The 16,640-nt window shown below is 35.4% G+C and overlaps 2 protein-coding genes and 1 long non-coding RNA gene across 3 annotated transcripts; 1 reads left to right on the top strand and 2 right to left on the bottom strand.

The window, feature by feature from the left end:
• Positions 1-1,792: 1,792 nt before the first annotated feature.
• LOC105777432 (expansin-A4) lies at positions 1,793-3,102 on the top strand. The gene is made up of 3 exons (XM_012600698.2): positions 1,793-2,019; positions 2,096-2,408; positions 2,485-3,102. The coding sequence occupies exons 1-3, from the start codon at positions 1,860-1,862 to the stop codon at positions 2,786-2,788; spliced, it is 777 nt and encodes a 258-aa protein (XP_012456152.1). The 5' UTR covers positions 1,793-1,859; the 3' UTR covers positions 2,789-3,102.
• A 7,799-nt stretch (positions 3,103-10,901) lies between these two features.
• On the bottom strand, positions 10,902-12,388 carry LOC105777431 (protein DETOXIFICATION 53). The gene has a single exon (XM_012600696.2). The coding sequence runs from the start codon at positions 12,383-12,385 to the stop codon at positions 10,985-10,987; it is 1,401 nt and encodes a 466-aa protein (XP_012456150.1). The 5' UTR covers positions 12,386-12,388; the 3' UTR covers positions 10,902-10,984.
• Positions 12,389-13,823: 1,435 nt separating this feature from the next.
• Positions 13,824-14,511, bottom strand: LOC128033765 (uncharacterized). The gene is made up of 3 exons (XR_008189803.1): positions 14,363-14,511; positions 14,172-14,280; positions 13,824-14,027 (listed from the first exon to the last, which is right to left on the bottom strand). It is a non-coding gene; the product is annotated as an uncharacterized LOC128033765 (long non-coding RNA).
• Between the last annotated feature and the right edge of the window lie 2,129 nt (positions 14,512-16,640).

The following is a 16,640-nucleotide window of genomic DNA, read 5'->3' on the forward strand; positions in this document are numbered from 1 at the left end:
GATTAGAAGTTCAAAAATCTAAATTATCCCATCAAACCAATATCACCCCTAAATTAAATGAGGTCATATTTAACATATTAAAAAAATATTTTGAAACTCTAGAAAAATATATAAAAGTAAATTTATTGGTGAGAGATTAGACAGCCAATGCACCCCTCAATGAATAGATATTATTCCCAATGAAAGTTATGTTTTTAACCCTACCAAAAACTCAAATGTCTCAAGAGACGCGGCCTGAGTAGTGACTAGGTAGCGGGTAACAATACTACAACCCATAAGTGCTTTATAGCATATGGATCATGGGTTTAGCTTTGAATCCCATAAAGTACAAATACTGAGGTTTCTTTAGTGATGATCATGCATGGACACATGATGTCTCTTTTTAGGCATTTGATAAACTCTTCATTTTTTCATACAATTTCTTCACTCACTCAAATTCTTAAATTTTCAATAAAATTAGAAAACAATCCTCAAAAATAATATCCATACGTTGAAGGATTTATCAATTTTCGACTAACGACACTTCAAAAAATTAGAAAATTATAAAAAAATTTTCTTAAAAAAAAATTATACTAACTTTCTAATTTTAGTTAATTAAATTTTAATTATTTTATTATTTTATTACTATTAAAAGTGTAACTTACACTCAACTATTAGTAAGTTTACGTTTTGATCACTTAATTTTAAAAAGTTAAAAAATGGTCTTTGAACTATTCGAAAGTTTTCATTTAAGTTATTGGAATATTTAAAAGTTTTTATTTAAGTCACTGGGTTGTTAAGTTTTTTTTTAAAAGTTCGGTTAGCAAGTTCCAAGCCACGATTTGATAATTGGTACAATGGATTAGTACTTATTGACGAGTAGAACATACATTAGGTCCAAGTTGATATGACAGTCAGTGTCGAAAATCGAAAAGAAAGCTATTTGGATTTTGATTCCTAAATTCATGACTTGAAAGTTGGTTCATAAAAAAGAACTAAAGTGTAGGAGGAAAGGGGAATAAAAGCTTTTGATTGGCGCAAGTGGTGCGAATAAAGAAGACCGTACAACAACGATTTTAATAACTTAGTAATTTAAATGTAAAGTTTTCAATAATTTAATGACCATTTTATAATATTTTCAAGTTAGGTGAGGAAAACTTACTAAGAGTTAGTTACCCCTGTTAACATAACTTTCATGAAGTAATAGAAACTTTTAGTATCATCTTATATAGAACAATTTCTATTTTCACAAAGTCAAGAAAATTGTATTCTAAAAAATGGCGACTTCTTCACCTTCAGTCCTTCCCTGATCAGCGCTTGTGAAAAACGAAAAACCTGAGTCTGATTGGCTGACTGAAAATGAACCTACTCATCACCATTCACTATTACCAACTTCAAATGATAGGGGAATTAACTGGTAAAGTGTAACTCCACCGATGGTTGAGGTGGTTGGCTGGAGTTAAATGAGATTTTTTTTAGTTTTGTTTTAAGTGGCTTCAATTGCAAGCAATTAGGATACTGCGCTGGAACAACTCCTTGCTCAACCTTCCGCCATTGTTATGGTTTAATTAAACATTATGTTTCCATCCATCTATATTTATAGCCATTAAAACAAGTCGTTGAGCAAATAATGGATACTGGATACCATCATATCTATGATTAAAATTTTGCATGTGCCCTTTTAATGTATAGCTTAATTATCCTCCAAATTTGTACTCTTTCACCACTAATTAGCTACGTACGTTACTTAGCTTTGCTTGTCGTCATCTTCTGTACTACAAACTCTTTCTCTTTTTGTATAAATAGCTATACACTTTTTCTCTCCTCAAATCAATAAGGTTAGGTCAGCCAATTGTTTGAGCTAGCTAGCTCTTACTCAAATGGCAACCAAAACGATGATGTTGCAAATATTTTCACTTTTCTTCTTTTTGTTCAGTATCTGCAACTCCATTTTCCTTGGTGCTAATGGAGATGACAATGGTGGTTGGCAAACTGCCCATGCCACCTTCTACGGTGGTGCTGATGCTACCGGCACAATGGGTGAGTTTCAAACTTTCAAACCATTACCTACATAAAAATCTCTAGGCTATGTTCTTAATTTGTGATGTTTCTATAGGGGGAGCTTGTGGTTATGGAAACCTGTACAGTCAAGGGTATGGAACGAGCACAGCAGCTTTGAGCACTGCACTTTTCAACAATGGCTTGAGCTGCGGTGCCTGCTACGAGCTCCGGTGCAACAATGATCCTCAATGGTGCATTAGTCGAACCATAACCGTGACAGCCACCAACTTTTGTCCCCCTAACTATGCTTTATCTAGTGACAATGGCGGGTGGTGCAATCCCCCACGAGAACACTTTGATTTGGCCGAACCGGCATTCTTGCAGATCGCGGAATATCGAGCTGGAATCGTCCCTGTTATGTTCAGAAGGTGGTGAATAAAACTCAATTCAAATCATCACACTCTTTAAGGTATGTTAAACTGTTGGGTGTTTAACCTTTTGCAGGGTGTCATGTGTGAAGAAAGGAGGCATCAGGTACACCATGAATGGACATTCGTACTTCAACATGGTGTTGATAACCAACGTGGGAGGGGCAGGGGATATAACGTCAGTGTCCATCAAGGGTTCCAAAACAGGATGGCTACCTATGTCCAGAAATTGGGGCCAAAACTGGCAGAGCAATGCTTACCTTAACGGCCAAAGCCTCTCTTTCAAAGTGACTGCCAGCGATAGCAGGACTATGACAAACTACAATGTAGTGCCCCCTGGTTGGCAATTCGGACAAACTTTTGAAGGAGGCCAGTTTTAAGACAATATTATAGTGTCCGTCTAATATTAAAACTGGAATTGACATATTACTTATATAAGGCACATGAGCGTTTTATGCCGAGGTAGCAAAGTGGCGCCCGCTGGCTTTATGTGTGAAATAGGCGAGCAAGTGCCATTAGCCTATAATATACACATTTCCTATAGTGAACCAAACTATTAAGTTTGAACTCTAGAGGTGATATCCATAATGTCTGAAATTTGATTGTTGATGATTGACCATGATATTTATGGTTTTCATTATTGAAATACTTTTTTATTATAATTTATAAATAATGAGTCATTTCTTTTTACAAATATTTTCGACATATTTTATGATTTGTCAGCTAATATTATTAATCAAAATTAGAATGCAATATTGAATCAAGAATGTATAAATGAATTATTGAGACATCATATAAGATATAAAAGATGTATCATCTTTTTTAGGTTGAGTACTCATACAATAAAATTAATCTCCTAATAAAAGATAGTATTTCAGTAGTGCATATGTTGAATGGTAACTTTGTTGTGAGGCAAATAATTTTGCCCAAGGTGCTATGTAGCAGAGAGCGGGAGTTGCACATTTGTCATACTTTAGGGAGCCAAACCATGCAATGGATTTCATGGCCAAGATAGTCATTGGGGTCGGGACTCCCAAAATTTTAATTAGTCCCTCCTTCAAGTTTTTCTAAATTTTCAAATATTTTAATTGGACTCCTCTAACTTTTCTTTTTTAATTCTCATTAAGCCTTCAAAATTTTTTAAAATTTTAATTAGATTTAGTTAATTTTTGAAAATTCGTATAAAAACTCTCAAAATTTTAGAAAATTGAGTTACATCCCAAAAAACTTAATGCCAAAGCCCAAAATCCACCACGGAACCAATCTACAAATGATGATATGGACCTATAGTACAAGCTTGGGAGGCCAGCACAAGGTATAGGGGCAATAGATTTGCATACATACTCATGAGAGTTGTGTCATGTGATAACTGGAGCCACATGTTTTATCTCACTTTGTAATTTGCATAAGAAAACCCGACTGTGAAAGTAGTAAATATTACGGGTTTTTTACTGGAATAGGTTAAAAAAAATTTAGTATTGAAATAGGTCGTCATAAAGATTATTTACGAAAATAGTACATTTTTTGTAATGGCGCCTATCTCAGAGACGCCAATGAATTAAAAAATATTAAATTTTTTTGAATAAAATATTTTTTTATTTTTTAAAAAATATTTAAATATAAATATGAGTCAAAATACGGTCAACTGGTCAAAATACAGAGAAAATGGGTTTTTGGGTGGCGCCTATCAGGTAGGCGCCACTAATTGTGCCTCATAGGGAGGCGCCATTAAAAGTGCCTCATAGGGAGGCGCCAATGGCATGGCATGGCAAAGACCGCCTCTCGCTGCTTCTTTGCCAAAAGAGATAGTGTTGTCCCTTCGACACCATAATTTTCCAGCCTATAAGTAAATGGTCCCCAAGCCATTGCATGGACGGTAGAGAGAAAAAGAAGAGAGAAAAGAGAAGAAGAGAAGAAGAAGAAGAAAGAAAGAAAAAAAAGGTAATGTATTATTTTAGTAAATAATTTTGTTTATAATTTAAAGTGTTTAATTAAGATATGGTGAATTTTTTGTTATTAATTATAAATTATAAATTATTTATGTTTAGTGTTTATAGTTTTTGGATTAGTATTTTGTATGAATATTGTAATTTTTGTATGAATATTGTAATTTTGTATGAATATTGTAATTATTTTATAATTAATTTTGTATTTATAGTTTTGGATTAGTATTTTGTATGAATATTGTCATTTTTGTATGAACATTGTAATTTTGTATGAATATTGTAATTTTTGTATGAATATTATAATATTGTAATTTTTGTATGAATATTGTAATTATTTTATAATTAATTTGTTAGTAATTTAGGATTATGTTATAAATTTTTGTGTTTGTAATTATTTTAAATTTAATTTATTAGTAATTTAGGATTAATCTATAAATTGTTGTGTTTAGTTTAGTATTTGGTGAGTTTAACATATAAGTTTATAAAAAATTAAAAATCATTTTATTAAAAGCTTAATTATAACTAACTTTTTAATCATATAGTTGTTGTTAACTCATTTAATTTTTATATAATGTAATTTTATTTGATTTTTATTTATTTAATAAGTATTTATTGATTTATTTAAACAAATTAAATGAATTCATTTTTTTAATTGTAGATTTGCAGGAAATGGGTTATCTGATTAATAATGATAATCACATATCAAGTATTATTAATGAGATGGTAATAAAATTTTTATTTGATACTCATGTTATTTGCTGAATTAAATTATATTGTATTAACTATTTTGCTAATTTAATAATGTCAGGGTCCGTACCGCGTATTGAGGGGTCGTGTTAATAGTGTAGGGTTTCTGCCAGATGAATGCCTAATATCACACTTAGAGTTAGCCGAGTTCGGATCAGCGGCATTGATCCGAACTTTTGATCTGCGATACGACTTGATTTCCGCTTTAGTCGAGCGATGGTGTCCGGAGACCCACACATTTCATTTGCCGTGCGGAGAGTGTACCATCACTCTAGAGGATGTTGCAGTACAGCTCGGGCTTCCCATAGACGGGAATGTGGTCACGGGCGTAAGTTCATTCTCTAGGCCGGCTACCCTTTGCTATGAATTACTTGGACGCTCGCCAAGTAAGGGGAAATTTACCAGTTTGAGATTTTCATGGCTAAAGGCCAATTTTGAACATTTGGCAAGTACTGCCAATGAATGGGAGGTGATGCAGGCCGTTCGAGCTTACATTATACACCTTATAGGTGGTGTACTCATGCCGGATGCAAACGCCAGTAAGGTCCACTTGATGTACTTACCCCTATTATCCAATTTGCATAACATACAGTTGCGGGTCTGCAGTTTTAGCCATGCTGTATCGCGAACTTTGTCGGATGACAGATCCTTCTGCGATTGACATAGGCGGATGCCTCATACTACTGCAGTCGTGGGCACTTTACCGGATGCCATTCTTGGCACCCATTAGTCACCAATCATATATATTTCCAGTCGTTAATAGGTGATGAATTTTTACTCGTTATAATAATTAGTTGACTTTTTTTATATTATATTATTCTAACAATTTGTTTTTGTAGATGAACTACTAATCCGGGTATTGGGAGGTCATACACGGTTTCGATATACCGTATAATGATTGAGAATCATGCTGGAGAGGGGGTAAGTTTTTCCAATATAAACTTAATTTTATTATTTTATCTCACTCGACCCGCGTTATATAACAATGTTATTAACTGTGCAGTTCATTTGGATGCCATATTCTGTTCCAGAAATTATGGCAGTTATCCCCTCATCTGTCCACGTCAAACCTATGGTGCATTAGCACACCTGTTATCAATTTTAACGTAGTGGAGTGGTATCATGGTAATCGAGTACTCGTGATTCGGTTGCATACAAGTATATCCCGACCTTCGCCAAAGGCAATTGGGGAGATCCATGGGATGAGCAAAAGGGGGAGGTATAAAGATAATTGGGGAGAAGTGTATGGAGAATATATTACGATGTGGAACAACCGGTTCGGAAGGATACCTCAGATAGATCGTGCTCGGAATCTGCAGCCCTCGTCTGAGTACATACAGTGGTACTGTGAGATAGGGAAACCATTTTTGTTTGGTGGGCGTTCGATGGTAGTCCCTCCGCATACGACACCAATTACGCAGCCCCTTCCAGATCCACATCATGCACCAGAGCTAGAGCTAGTGCCAGAGACGGAACTATATTCTAGGGATAGTTCTTATCATCCAGATTTCGGGGGCTCGTATCCACATCAGTATTCCGCTTATTCCGACCTGTATCTGCCGTCGTACTCCTCTCCTCCCGGCTCAAGTTCATTGATGGAATTTGAGACATATGATTTTTTATCTATGTTTCACATACCCCAACATATGGCTGAGGAGAATGTTGATCACCATAATCGACCGCAACGTGAGCGTCGAGCTCCACAAAAATATACCCCTAGAACCACACCATCAAACCATCAATTTTAGGGGGTTTTGTAATATAAACAACATCATATTTATGTAATGAATTTTGTTGGCATTTTATTTATAAGATGGAGATAATTTTTTTGCGTTTGCAATTTAAATAGTCAACTGTGTATTTATATAATGACTTTTTGCCTTTTATGTAAATAAAATTTTATAGTTTTTTTTTATTTTGCAATTTCAAATTGCTCCATAACTGTAACAAATTGTAGACAAATTTGTGATTCAAACCATCAATTTATGTAATGAACTACATATCAATTTCTACCCGATTGAGATAATTGTCCAACATGATAGTTTCAGAGCGGGCATTTACTCTGATTATGACCGGCTAATCTGAATATGCCACACAGCTTCCTGTCGGATTTCTCCCTAATGTTCATTTCGTTATGGATTCTGGATGATTGCGGATGACCTTTTGGGTTCCTATGCAACCTTTTGTTTGGGACAAGCTCGAAGGTCGTTGGAGGTATCTCCGAAGTAGATAGGTCAGGAAGCACGGAGAACTCATTTTCCCATACACGCAACGTGCGTTCGATGGTGTACACTTCATCGATAAATTGTTCTACATTGAGCCCAACTTTAGCACAAGCTGCCACGATATGTGCACATGGATAATGAAGTGTTTGAAACCTCCTGCAGTCGCACCGTCTGTTTCAGAGATCAACTCTGTAGGACTTAGGTGGTATATCGGGTCGACGACCGATGGTCTCTGTAACTCGAAATGTTTCTTTATGTCGTGAATATACTTCTACTGTCATCGACCTCGCTATCCAAGGGTTTGCAACCATTGCATCCCTAACATTTAAAAAAAAAACGTGTCCCGCCTCCATCTGGTTCACTTGTTGCTGACCCATTCTTGGCATCAAGGTAGCCAACCTGTAGAACGTAGCCGAGAAGACAAATGAAATTAGAAGATGCTGTGTTTTTAATAACATAGCGTTGATCCCCTCCACCAAGTTTGTGGTCATTTGACTATAATGAAAGCCCTTGTCAAAACTTTGAGCCCATTGCCACGGCTCCATGGTACTCAACCACTACTGAAAAGATGTGTTGGTTTGACCCTCCATGTCACTCTCAAGTCGAGCCATTCTTTGGCGAAAAATGTGTGGCTCTAGTTCATGCGCTGCATATGTATTAAGAAAATTTAAGTTACAGTATTGCTCTAAAACATTAAAACTTATATTGAAAAGATAAGGTAATTCTTTACCCATTCTTACAACTTGTCTCTTCCAGTCTGCATTCTTATAATCTAGCTGAAAGTTAGCCGCGATGTGCCGAATGCAGTAAACAGATCTCTATGGTACACCGGAACGCCTAATGGCTGCAATTAATCCTTTCCCTCTATCGGAAATGATGCAAATATTATTGTTGCTAATAACATACCTCCGCAGGTTGGTAAGGAAGAACTCCCACTATTCCATGTTCTCCGTATCGACGATGGAAAATGCTATTGGGAGCACGTTCTTGTTACCGTCTCGAGCAACCGCAAGAAGTAGGATCTGTGTATTTTCCATATAGCCAGGTTCTATCTACTTGCACAAACGGTTTGCAGTGGGGAAATACGCCACACATTGATCAAACGTCTAGAACATCCGATGGAAAATTCTTTTTCTCGATTGTAGTTGGTCATCCTGCCCGTAATAAGATCGTGCTGCAACTCAATTACAGTCCCCAGCACGTGTTCCCTCATAGCGAATATCCATCCCTGTAACTCATTGTACGATGCATCGAAATCTCCGTACAATTGCTCCATTGCCATCTATTTAGCTATCCATGCCTTCCGGTATGATACTCGATACTGGAATCGTGCTTGTATTTCGGCAATCAGTACAAAAAATTTAATGGTCGGCATGTCTTTTTCCATTGGCATGATGCACGTACAGATAGTTTTGGAGTCAAGTTTTCGATGGTCTTCTGTCATATGTGTTGAAGTGCAGGTGTGAGGCCCAACCAATTTTCGTATCTCCCAAATCTGCGACTTTTGGATAAATGCAGCTCGTATCCGCCAATTGCAGCCTTCTGTCGACCTCCAACACTCTCCAATACATAATGTTGGTTTAGACACGATGACTTTGTAATCTACTGATATATTCATGCTATACAGCTTAATGGAAAATATGCATTCTTCCTTACTTTCAAATCTCTGGCCCACGAACAACTCCTCTGGATCAGAATATAAGGCCATTCAGTTAGCAGGTAGTATTTCAGGGTACTCTGAAAACTCGGTTGCCTGTGCCACATCGGGATCTATTCGAGACACGTGTGCCCCAGGATTATTGTGTATCACAATACGATGAATATGGTTTCCGATTGAAGACGCGTTAACGTTTTCATCCTCATTCACGCCTTCGTCGTCAATACCATCCGGGACCTTGTCCACGTCGAGATCACTCTCACTATCAACTTCGTAATCAACAGGATCACTACTATAGTATACATCATCACCAACCACATCTGTCTCGGCTGCAGAATTAAGATTAATATCGATCCCGTGTAATGGAATGGGATCTTCAGTTGATTGAATATCAACATACGATACCGGAACCACCATACACGGCGTTTGAACTCCATCTTCTTCACCTAATGGTGTGGGATCTTCAGTTGCCTCCACACTGGCTAACTCAGCAAATAACTGAATCGGTGCATTTTGGTTGCTCCGAGTCCCACAATAAAGAGCGACCATTGTCTCCACGTCTTCATCGTCTACAAGTTCCAATTCAGTAAATTTTATTGGATCTATCGAAACTAGAAACTTGTAGAAAACTTTTGATATCCTTCTCTCACAACGTCTATAAATTTTTTCACTAATTTTTTCCTTCATATCATCAAACGAGATATTTCTATTAAATCTCATTGCTACTTGTTTGCGACATTCAAATATACATCCCACGGTTGTTGTCAAAATTTCTCCATCGAAATAAACGCATACAAAAAACTGATTCTCCATCTTCAATACTAGATCTGTTAAAAAAAATTTCAAATTTCTTAAAACAGTTTCGAAATGTAAAAATATTACATAAAATTTTTAATGCAGAATTTTTCATTCAGAAGCTAACAAAATTAATAACCTAACAAAATAACTTTCAAATAATAAAATTACTAACAAGACTCTACATTCTATTTAAAAAGAAATAAACCAAAATACCTTATCCTTCTTCTTCTTTTCCTTTCTTTTTTTCTTCTCCCTTCCTTCTTATTTTCGTTCCTCTGCTAAAAATTATGTCTGTGTTACGGGGGTATATATAGGGAAAAATAAGACTATTGATGCCTCTCAATATGGCACCACTAATGGCGCCTATCAGATAGGCACCACCATTGGTGCCTCTGAGATAGGCGCCACTACTTTGTATTATACTGGGTCATATACTGACCTGGGAAAAAATTAATTATATTTTATTAAAAAAATTAATATAAAATATACATTGACGCTTATATAATAGGCGCCATTAGAAAAAAAATTTAATATTTTTTAATTCATTGGCGCCTTTGAGATAGGCGCCATTACAAAAAATGTACCATTTTCGTAAATAATTTTTTTGACGACCTATTTCAGTACTAAAATTTTTTTTAACCTATTTGAGTAAAAAACCCTAAATATTACACTTGATATGTTAAAGAGTAGGGCAAATTACCAAAGAAAAAAGGTGTTACAACTAACCAATGACTCCGAGGATCTTGCAGCCATTTGCTCATCTCAAACATATCAACCGAACTTGTGGTGACTTTTCAAGTTTGTCACATGACACACTTTAGTAACTAAGAGGAGGTTCGTTTTTTCGCATTGCTATTAACATAGAGTTGTAACCCTTTTTTTTTGGTAATTTGGCAAACTGTTTATCATTCTAAGTGCAATATATGTTAGCTACTTTCAGAGCCAGTTTTTCTTATTCAACTTACAAAAACAATATAACATAGAAGAGTGCTTAACCACCTTAATGACTCATTTATTTAATTATTTTGGATAATTAGATCAATAAATAATTTAACAATCGAGCAGTGCCATAGAAATTTGGCATTTGTTTTAGTCTTTAAGTTGTCAGTGCTCTGCAATCTCTCAATAAAATGGATATATTAACTCTACTGGTCTACAAAAAATGTTAAAAAGCGGTCTATCAATCAATTTTCTATTCTAAAGTCAATGATCAGAGGTAAGTAGGGTGGCTTCCAAATCATCTTTGCCTGCTGCAGCTATGGTGAGCTCGTTAGCCCGCTTAGCCTGGTGCTTCCAATCGGTTCGAACCAATGTGTACACCATCATGCACACACATGATATCTGTGCTGCTAGAAGCCCAAACCATAGACCCTCGAACCCGATTTTGAATGTGAAAGTGGTGAGAATTGCAACCGGCAATCCAACAAGGTAAAAAGAACATAAATTTATGCGAACACCATCTTTGGGACGTGCAGTTCCTGTTAAGACACCACAAGCTGCTGTTTGTGGAGAGTTGCCAACTTCACATAACCCCAGAATTGGAAGCACAGTGTAGATTAAATCAAGGATTTGTGGTTCATCAGTGAACAACCTTCCCCACCATGATCTCAGGACTGTCATCACAGCAAAGGCCGAGAGGCCAAACGCAAAGGCCATGAGGAGACCGATGGTGGCGGCCCGATGGGCACAGGACGGTCGGCCAGCACCCAAAGCCTGACTCACTCTCGTACAAATGCTGTTGCTTAGTGAGAATGGGAAATTATATAATAAGCCTGTTGTTTGAATAAGGATGCCCATTGCTGCAACGCTAGCCTTTGGGTTGTCGAGTAAGCCACAAAGGAACAACATGATCTCATACCACCACCATTCCAAGCACACCGAAAGGAGGCTAGGCAGTGCTAGCGCTAACAATGGCCGCCAGCCTTGAAAGACTGACACAATCGTAACATCATGCCAAGGTTTCAAAGGAGTTTCTGACATCACCATATAAATTATCAATCCCAGGTTTAGATTGAACGTATTACAAGCAAGCGCTAATGCAACCCCTTTCACCCCTAACTCAAAATATATTGTGAAAATGTAGTTGATCAAAGGGTGGAGGAGGACTGCACATATAGCAGCGATAGTAAGAGGAGTGTTTATGCCTTGGGCTCTTAGAAAAGTCCTCACTGGATGGAGAAATGACTGAGCTAGCAGTTCAGGAATGAAGGCAACCAAGTAAACCTTGGCGACTTTTGTAGCATCAGGATCTTGGCCTAAGCGTAAAAATATGGGCTCAACATTTAGCCAAAGAATCGAGATGGGTATGGATATAAGTAGCAATAGACATAATGCTCTATAGAAAGTTTGGCTGAGGACTGAATATCTTCTGGCTCCATAGGCCTGACCACAGATGGGATCCATCCCAATGGCGAGGCCTTTGATGACAGAGAGCCCTGTAATGTTTCCAAACCCCATTGCAAGGGATCCTCCAGCAAGCTCTTCTTTGCCTAAATGGCTAAGGAAAAGCATAGAAATAATTGATCTGGAATGTATTAGCAATGTTGTCATTATGATTGGGCCTGCAATCTTTCCAATTGACAGCACTTCATCTCCCACCTGCATGGAATTCAAGTCCACTCATTGGCTAGCTTTTCACAAATATTATGTCCCATATTCTCAAAAGAATTAAGCTTCCTCTCAAAAATGAAAAGAAAATGTTTTTTTTTTCTTTTTAATTTCACATGGCCAGCTTAGGGAAATGAGGAAAAGGAAAAGAAAATTAAAAGAAATTAAGAACCACTTTTGAACTTTTGGTTATTATTAAAAAGTGCAAGTGGCCAAAAAGTGAAGCGAAAAAAATGAAGTTTTATTAAGTATTTTTCTATTCTATACAACAAAATTTCAGTACATCAACTTTATTGAAAAGTGAAGTCTTTTAAGGAAAAGGAAAGATAAATTCCCTATAACACAAATTTTAGACTGTCAATTAATTAAAGGGTTCCACTATACACCTTATTTTAATGTTCAAAATTCTCAGCACAAAATTACTTGTATGAAACAAAAAAGCTGGTGTTTTATATTCTTAAAATAAGCTACAAAATTGATTCCAAGGAATTAGCTATAGGCCCCCATACCTCCAGGCATAGCAAACGTTTGTGGTGCTAAATTTTTAAGTGAGAATAGTTTCTAAAGAAATATATAACTACACAACATTTATATGTGCATTTGAAATTGAGAATGAAGAATATTATTATCCAATTGGCACCCAAGATTAGCTATAGAAAGATATCCTTTTTTAAAGAATTTTTTAACTAAACCAATGAATATGAAGAAAATACAATATGAATGCTAAGGGTCAACTCCCGATTATCTTAGAATTTAGGTTAGAATATGCTGTTAGTGGTTGTATTTTATAAAATTTTAGATTTTTCTTTTATTTTAATTTTTCAATTTAAAATCCTAGTCTAATTATTATTGTCATTGATATTTTTCGTTGAAACTTATCAATCTAACATGTTTATAGAATTAATAAATTTTGATGTTAAATACTTACTATTTTAATGATTTGATTGTGATTTTAAATAAAAAAAGTAAGAGGAGTTCAGTTTTATCTTTTTTAAGTAAAAACATTAAATCTCAAATTTTATCATAGGGGATAACATCATATTTTAACCTAGAATTTATTTAGAAAGGAGAAAAATGATAAGAAAAGAAGGGAATATTTGCAAAGCTGGTGTGGTCGCTTTGATTGTACAGTACACTCTCAAATCAAAAGTCTGAAAAATGCAAATGCTGTTTATATTGTACGTAAATGGTTTCTATAAAAAGGCTAAACATCTCTTTCATATGAAGCCCCAAAAAAGGAATTCAAACAAAAGTGATTTTACAGCCAAAAGACATTCAAAGTTGAACTGAAAAAGAATAACAACTAATCTGAATAGAAATTAATTAAATTCTCACACTAATCTGAGTAAAAAAAGAAAACATGGAGAGAGAGAGAGAGAGAGAGAGAGAGAGAGAGAGTGAAAGAGAGAGAGAGAGAGTGGAAGGCTTGCCTGGTTCAGAGGTTCTCTTGTCTCGGTCAATGGCAACCTGCTGAGTAGTTGTCTGACTTGAATCTTCCGCAAAAACCCATGAATGAATTTATCCCCATCACCTGTTTCCTCATTGTAGCTCTTCAAAAGCTGGTTCTGGTGATCACCGTTTAAAGTACTTCCCCGAGATTCAAGATCACTTCCTGGGCACATGTTTGTTTTTACCAAACCTACAAAATGAAAAATACCTGAGAACTTAATCCTCAAACTCAGAACCAACAAGTGAAACGTGAAGAAAATGCACTCAGTTTTTACATATTTTTATAGGCAAATGGCATGCAGAAGTAAGTGTTCACATATATAAAAATATATACCTTGATATTCCCAGATCTTTAACACCTTTCACTGCTCTTATTTTGTTGTTGGAGTTTGTTCCTGGTTAAGTGGTTATGGACACTGAATATATAGAGTACTGTCGATATACTGCAGAAAACAAGACAAATACTAATTAATCCCTTCAGCTTTAACTTAAATTATATAATAATATATACAAACGCACACATACTCTTCTTCGAAACTGAGTTGATGAATGATATTTCCACTAGCTTCTTCGCTTGATCCAGGACTATCTAGTTTATTGGCTCACTTATATATGCAATGCCAATGAGCTTATGAAGAAAGGATTCCTTCAACTAATGCAGAAACAGAGCTAGCTCCAAGTAGGGCACTATATCTTTTTCTTTTCTTTAAATTAAAAAATACCCTAGCTAGTTTTATGGTGTAATCTATTAAATATACATTAATAAGCTATTTTTTGGTCCTTAATCTCTTTTTTATTTTCCTATATGCAATTAATTAAGTTACCTAATTAGCTTTTCAAGGCTGCGTTAACTTAATTACTCTTCGTTTATGTGCTATCTGTCTGTTTGAGAAGAAGGTCTATGTCTTATATATATATATAAAGATTAGTCCGTACAATTTTTTTTTGCAGGTTTGTGATTAGCTTATTGGTTTGATCTTTATGAAATAATTTAATTAGATGAATTAAATATATGGTATGCTGAGTCGTCAATTAAAACATATAGTTGGTAGAGTGACGAAGTGGGGACTTTTTTTTTTTTTTTTAAGAGTAGTATTAGGGGAAGACTTCGAAGACTATAAAAACAAGATAATTTCTAAATTTCGATAGTGAAGTCAATAAATCTCAAAGAGTAACTATAATTTTAATAGAATTTCACTAGATTTCACAATATATTTAATTCGAATGTGAGGCCATTTTTTTAGCTGTGCCAAAGAGCATTGGTAATTGCTTAGTTAAAAAATTTTACATGTTTAAGTTGCTAAATTTTTGGACTTTGATTCTTGTTCATGCTATAGACGATTGTAAACCTATCTATGATATCCAAACTGTTTATAGTAACATATCCTGAAGATTGATTTAGATTTGGATTTGGATTAAGAAAATCAACTTCCCAACTAAATTGGTAAGATTGAATCAATTTGAGTGAAACATGGAAAAATGTCTTGAAGATTCAAAACTTATCCTGAGTTCATTAAGATATTTTTTTATGCTTATTATCCTGATGGTTTTACGGGAAGGTTGATTGTAATTGATATAACATGTTAGCAAGTGTCAAATCCTCATAAATTTAGGAGACTTGTATAGGTGATATACTGATCTAATAACACTTATTTTTGTTCATTAATGAACATTTTTTGTGAGTGCATTGAATGCAAAATCAAGTGAGTTACTTAGTTTATGTCTTAAGTTTTCAGGGGAAAAATCATGGGACAGTTGTCTAGATCTTAGGTACAAAAATGATGAATCTAATATGGTGTGTGTTAGAGGTTGAAATCACTTGTTGTGTGAGTTGCTAAGATAGCATATTATCTCTCTAGACAAAATCTCGCAAACGTAGGGAAACTGAATTGCTCAAACATATAATTTGTTCTTTCTTTTTTGTTTTGTTTATCACTAGTGCTTAAAGTAGTTGGTGTTGGTCTTAAGCACTGTTTTTTGCACTTCTTAAGTTTGCTTTCAAATATTGATTTAGTCCTTCAATTGGTATCAGAGCCTACAACTTAACACATTTTCTGGATTTCCTGGTGTTGATATTTGCCTAAAATGGAAGGTTCATTAATTTCTTGACCCCCTATGCTCAATGGTGCAAACTATGACTGTTGGAAGACAAGAATACAAATTTCATAAAGTCTTTAATGCCCTTAACTCGATCCGATTCACTGGATCCGTATCTCAGGTGTTACCACTCTAACAGAAACTTATACTTAACCAAAGTATACAACTTTCAACAATACATCTTATTTAGAAACGTTGCCCAACTAATTTATGTCTAGGCGTACAAAGTGTACTTACAACCATTAGGTAAGACTTTTCACTTGATCAGGACTTACAAGTACATATATCCCACTTATTTACATTACTCCACTTATTTTACCTCTAAACAGTATTACTGGTAGCGTTTATAATACTAACACATTCTGTACACGCCGCAAGGCTTATTGACAATTTTCATAACTTATTCACAATATTTCTATTAGACTTGAATACACTGCTCCCCTTGCTCTGTATCCATAACAACCCATTTCGCCACTCTTTTGGCATAGCCCTGGCGTTGTCCCTCTTGGCGTAGCCCTTAATCTGCTTACATGTGACAAGAAGACACAGAGGTAAGTTCGATAGAACTTAGTGAGTAAAGCCTAATTGACCTGAATCTTATTCGAGAATATCATCTCATTGCTCTTATTCTTCAACTTGACTCTGACGAAAATGTCCATTGGATTCTATTCATTTTACTGTAGGTGTCAAATTTCATTCTGAGATC

The sequence above is a fragment of the Gossypium raimondii genome, chromosome 10 (genome assembly GCF_025698545.1).
Source record: "Gossypium raimondii isolate GPD5lz chromosome 10, ASM2569854v1, whole genome shotgun sequence".
NCBI lineage: Eukaryota > Viridiplantae > Streptophyta > Magnoliopsida > Malvales > Malvaceae > Gossypium > Gossypium raimondii.

What these genes read in the sequence shown, in the direction of transcription:
- LOC105777432 (XM_012600698.2), top strand. Translation starts at nt 1,860, where the DNA reads ATGGCAACCAAAACGATGATGTTGCAAATATTTTCACTTTTCTTCTTT. An exon ending in TGATGCTACCGGCACAATGG is followed by an intron (nt 2,020 to 2,095) that starts GTGAGTTTCAAA and finishes ATGTTTCTATAG; the next exon opens with GGGGAGCTTGTGGTTATGGA. An exon ending in GTCCCTGTTATGTTCAGAAG is followed by an intron (nt 2,409 to 2,484) that starts GTGGTGAATAAA and finishes AACCTTTTGCAG; the next exon opens with GGTGTCATGTGTGAAGAAAG.
- LOC105777431 (XM_012600696.2), bottom strand. Translation starts at nt 12,385, where the DNA reads ATGCAGGTGGGAGATGAAGTGCTGTCAATTGGAAAGATTGCAGGCCCA.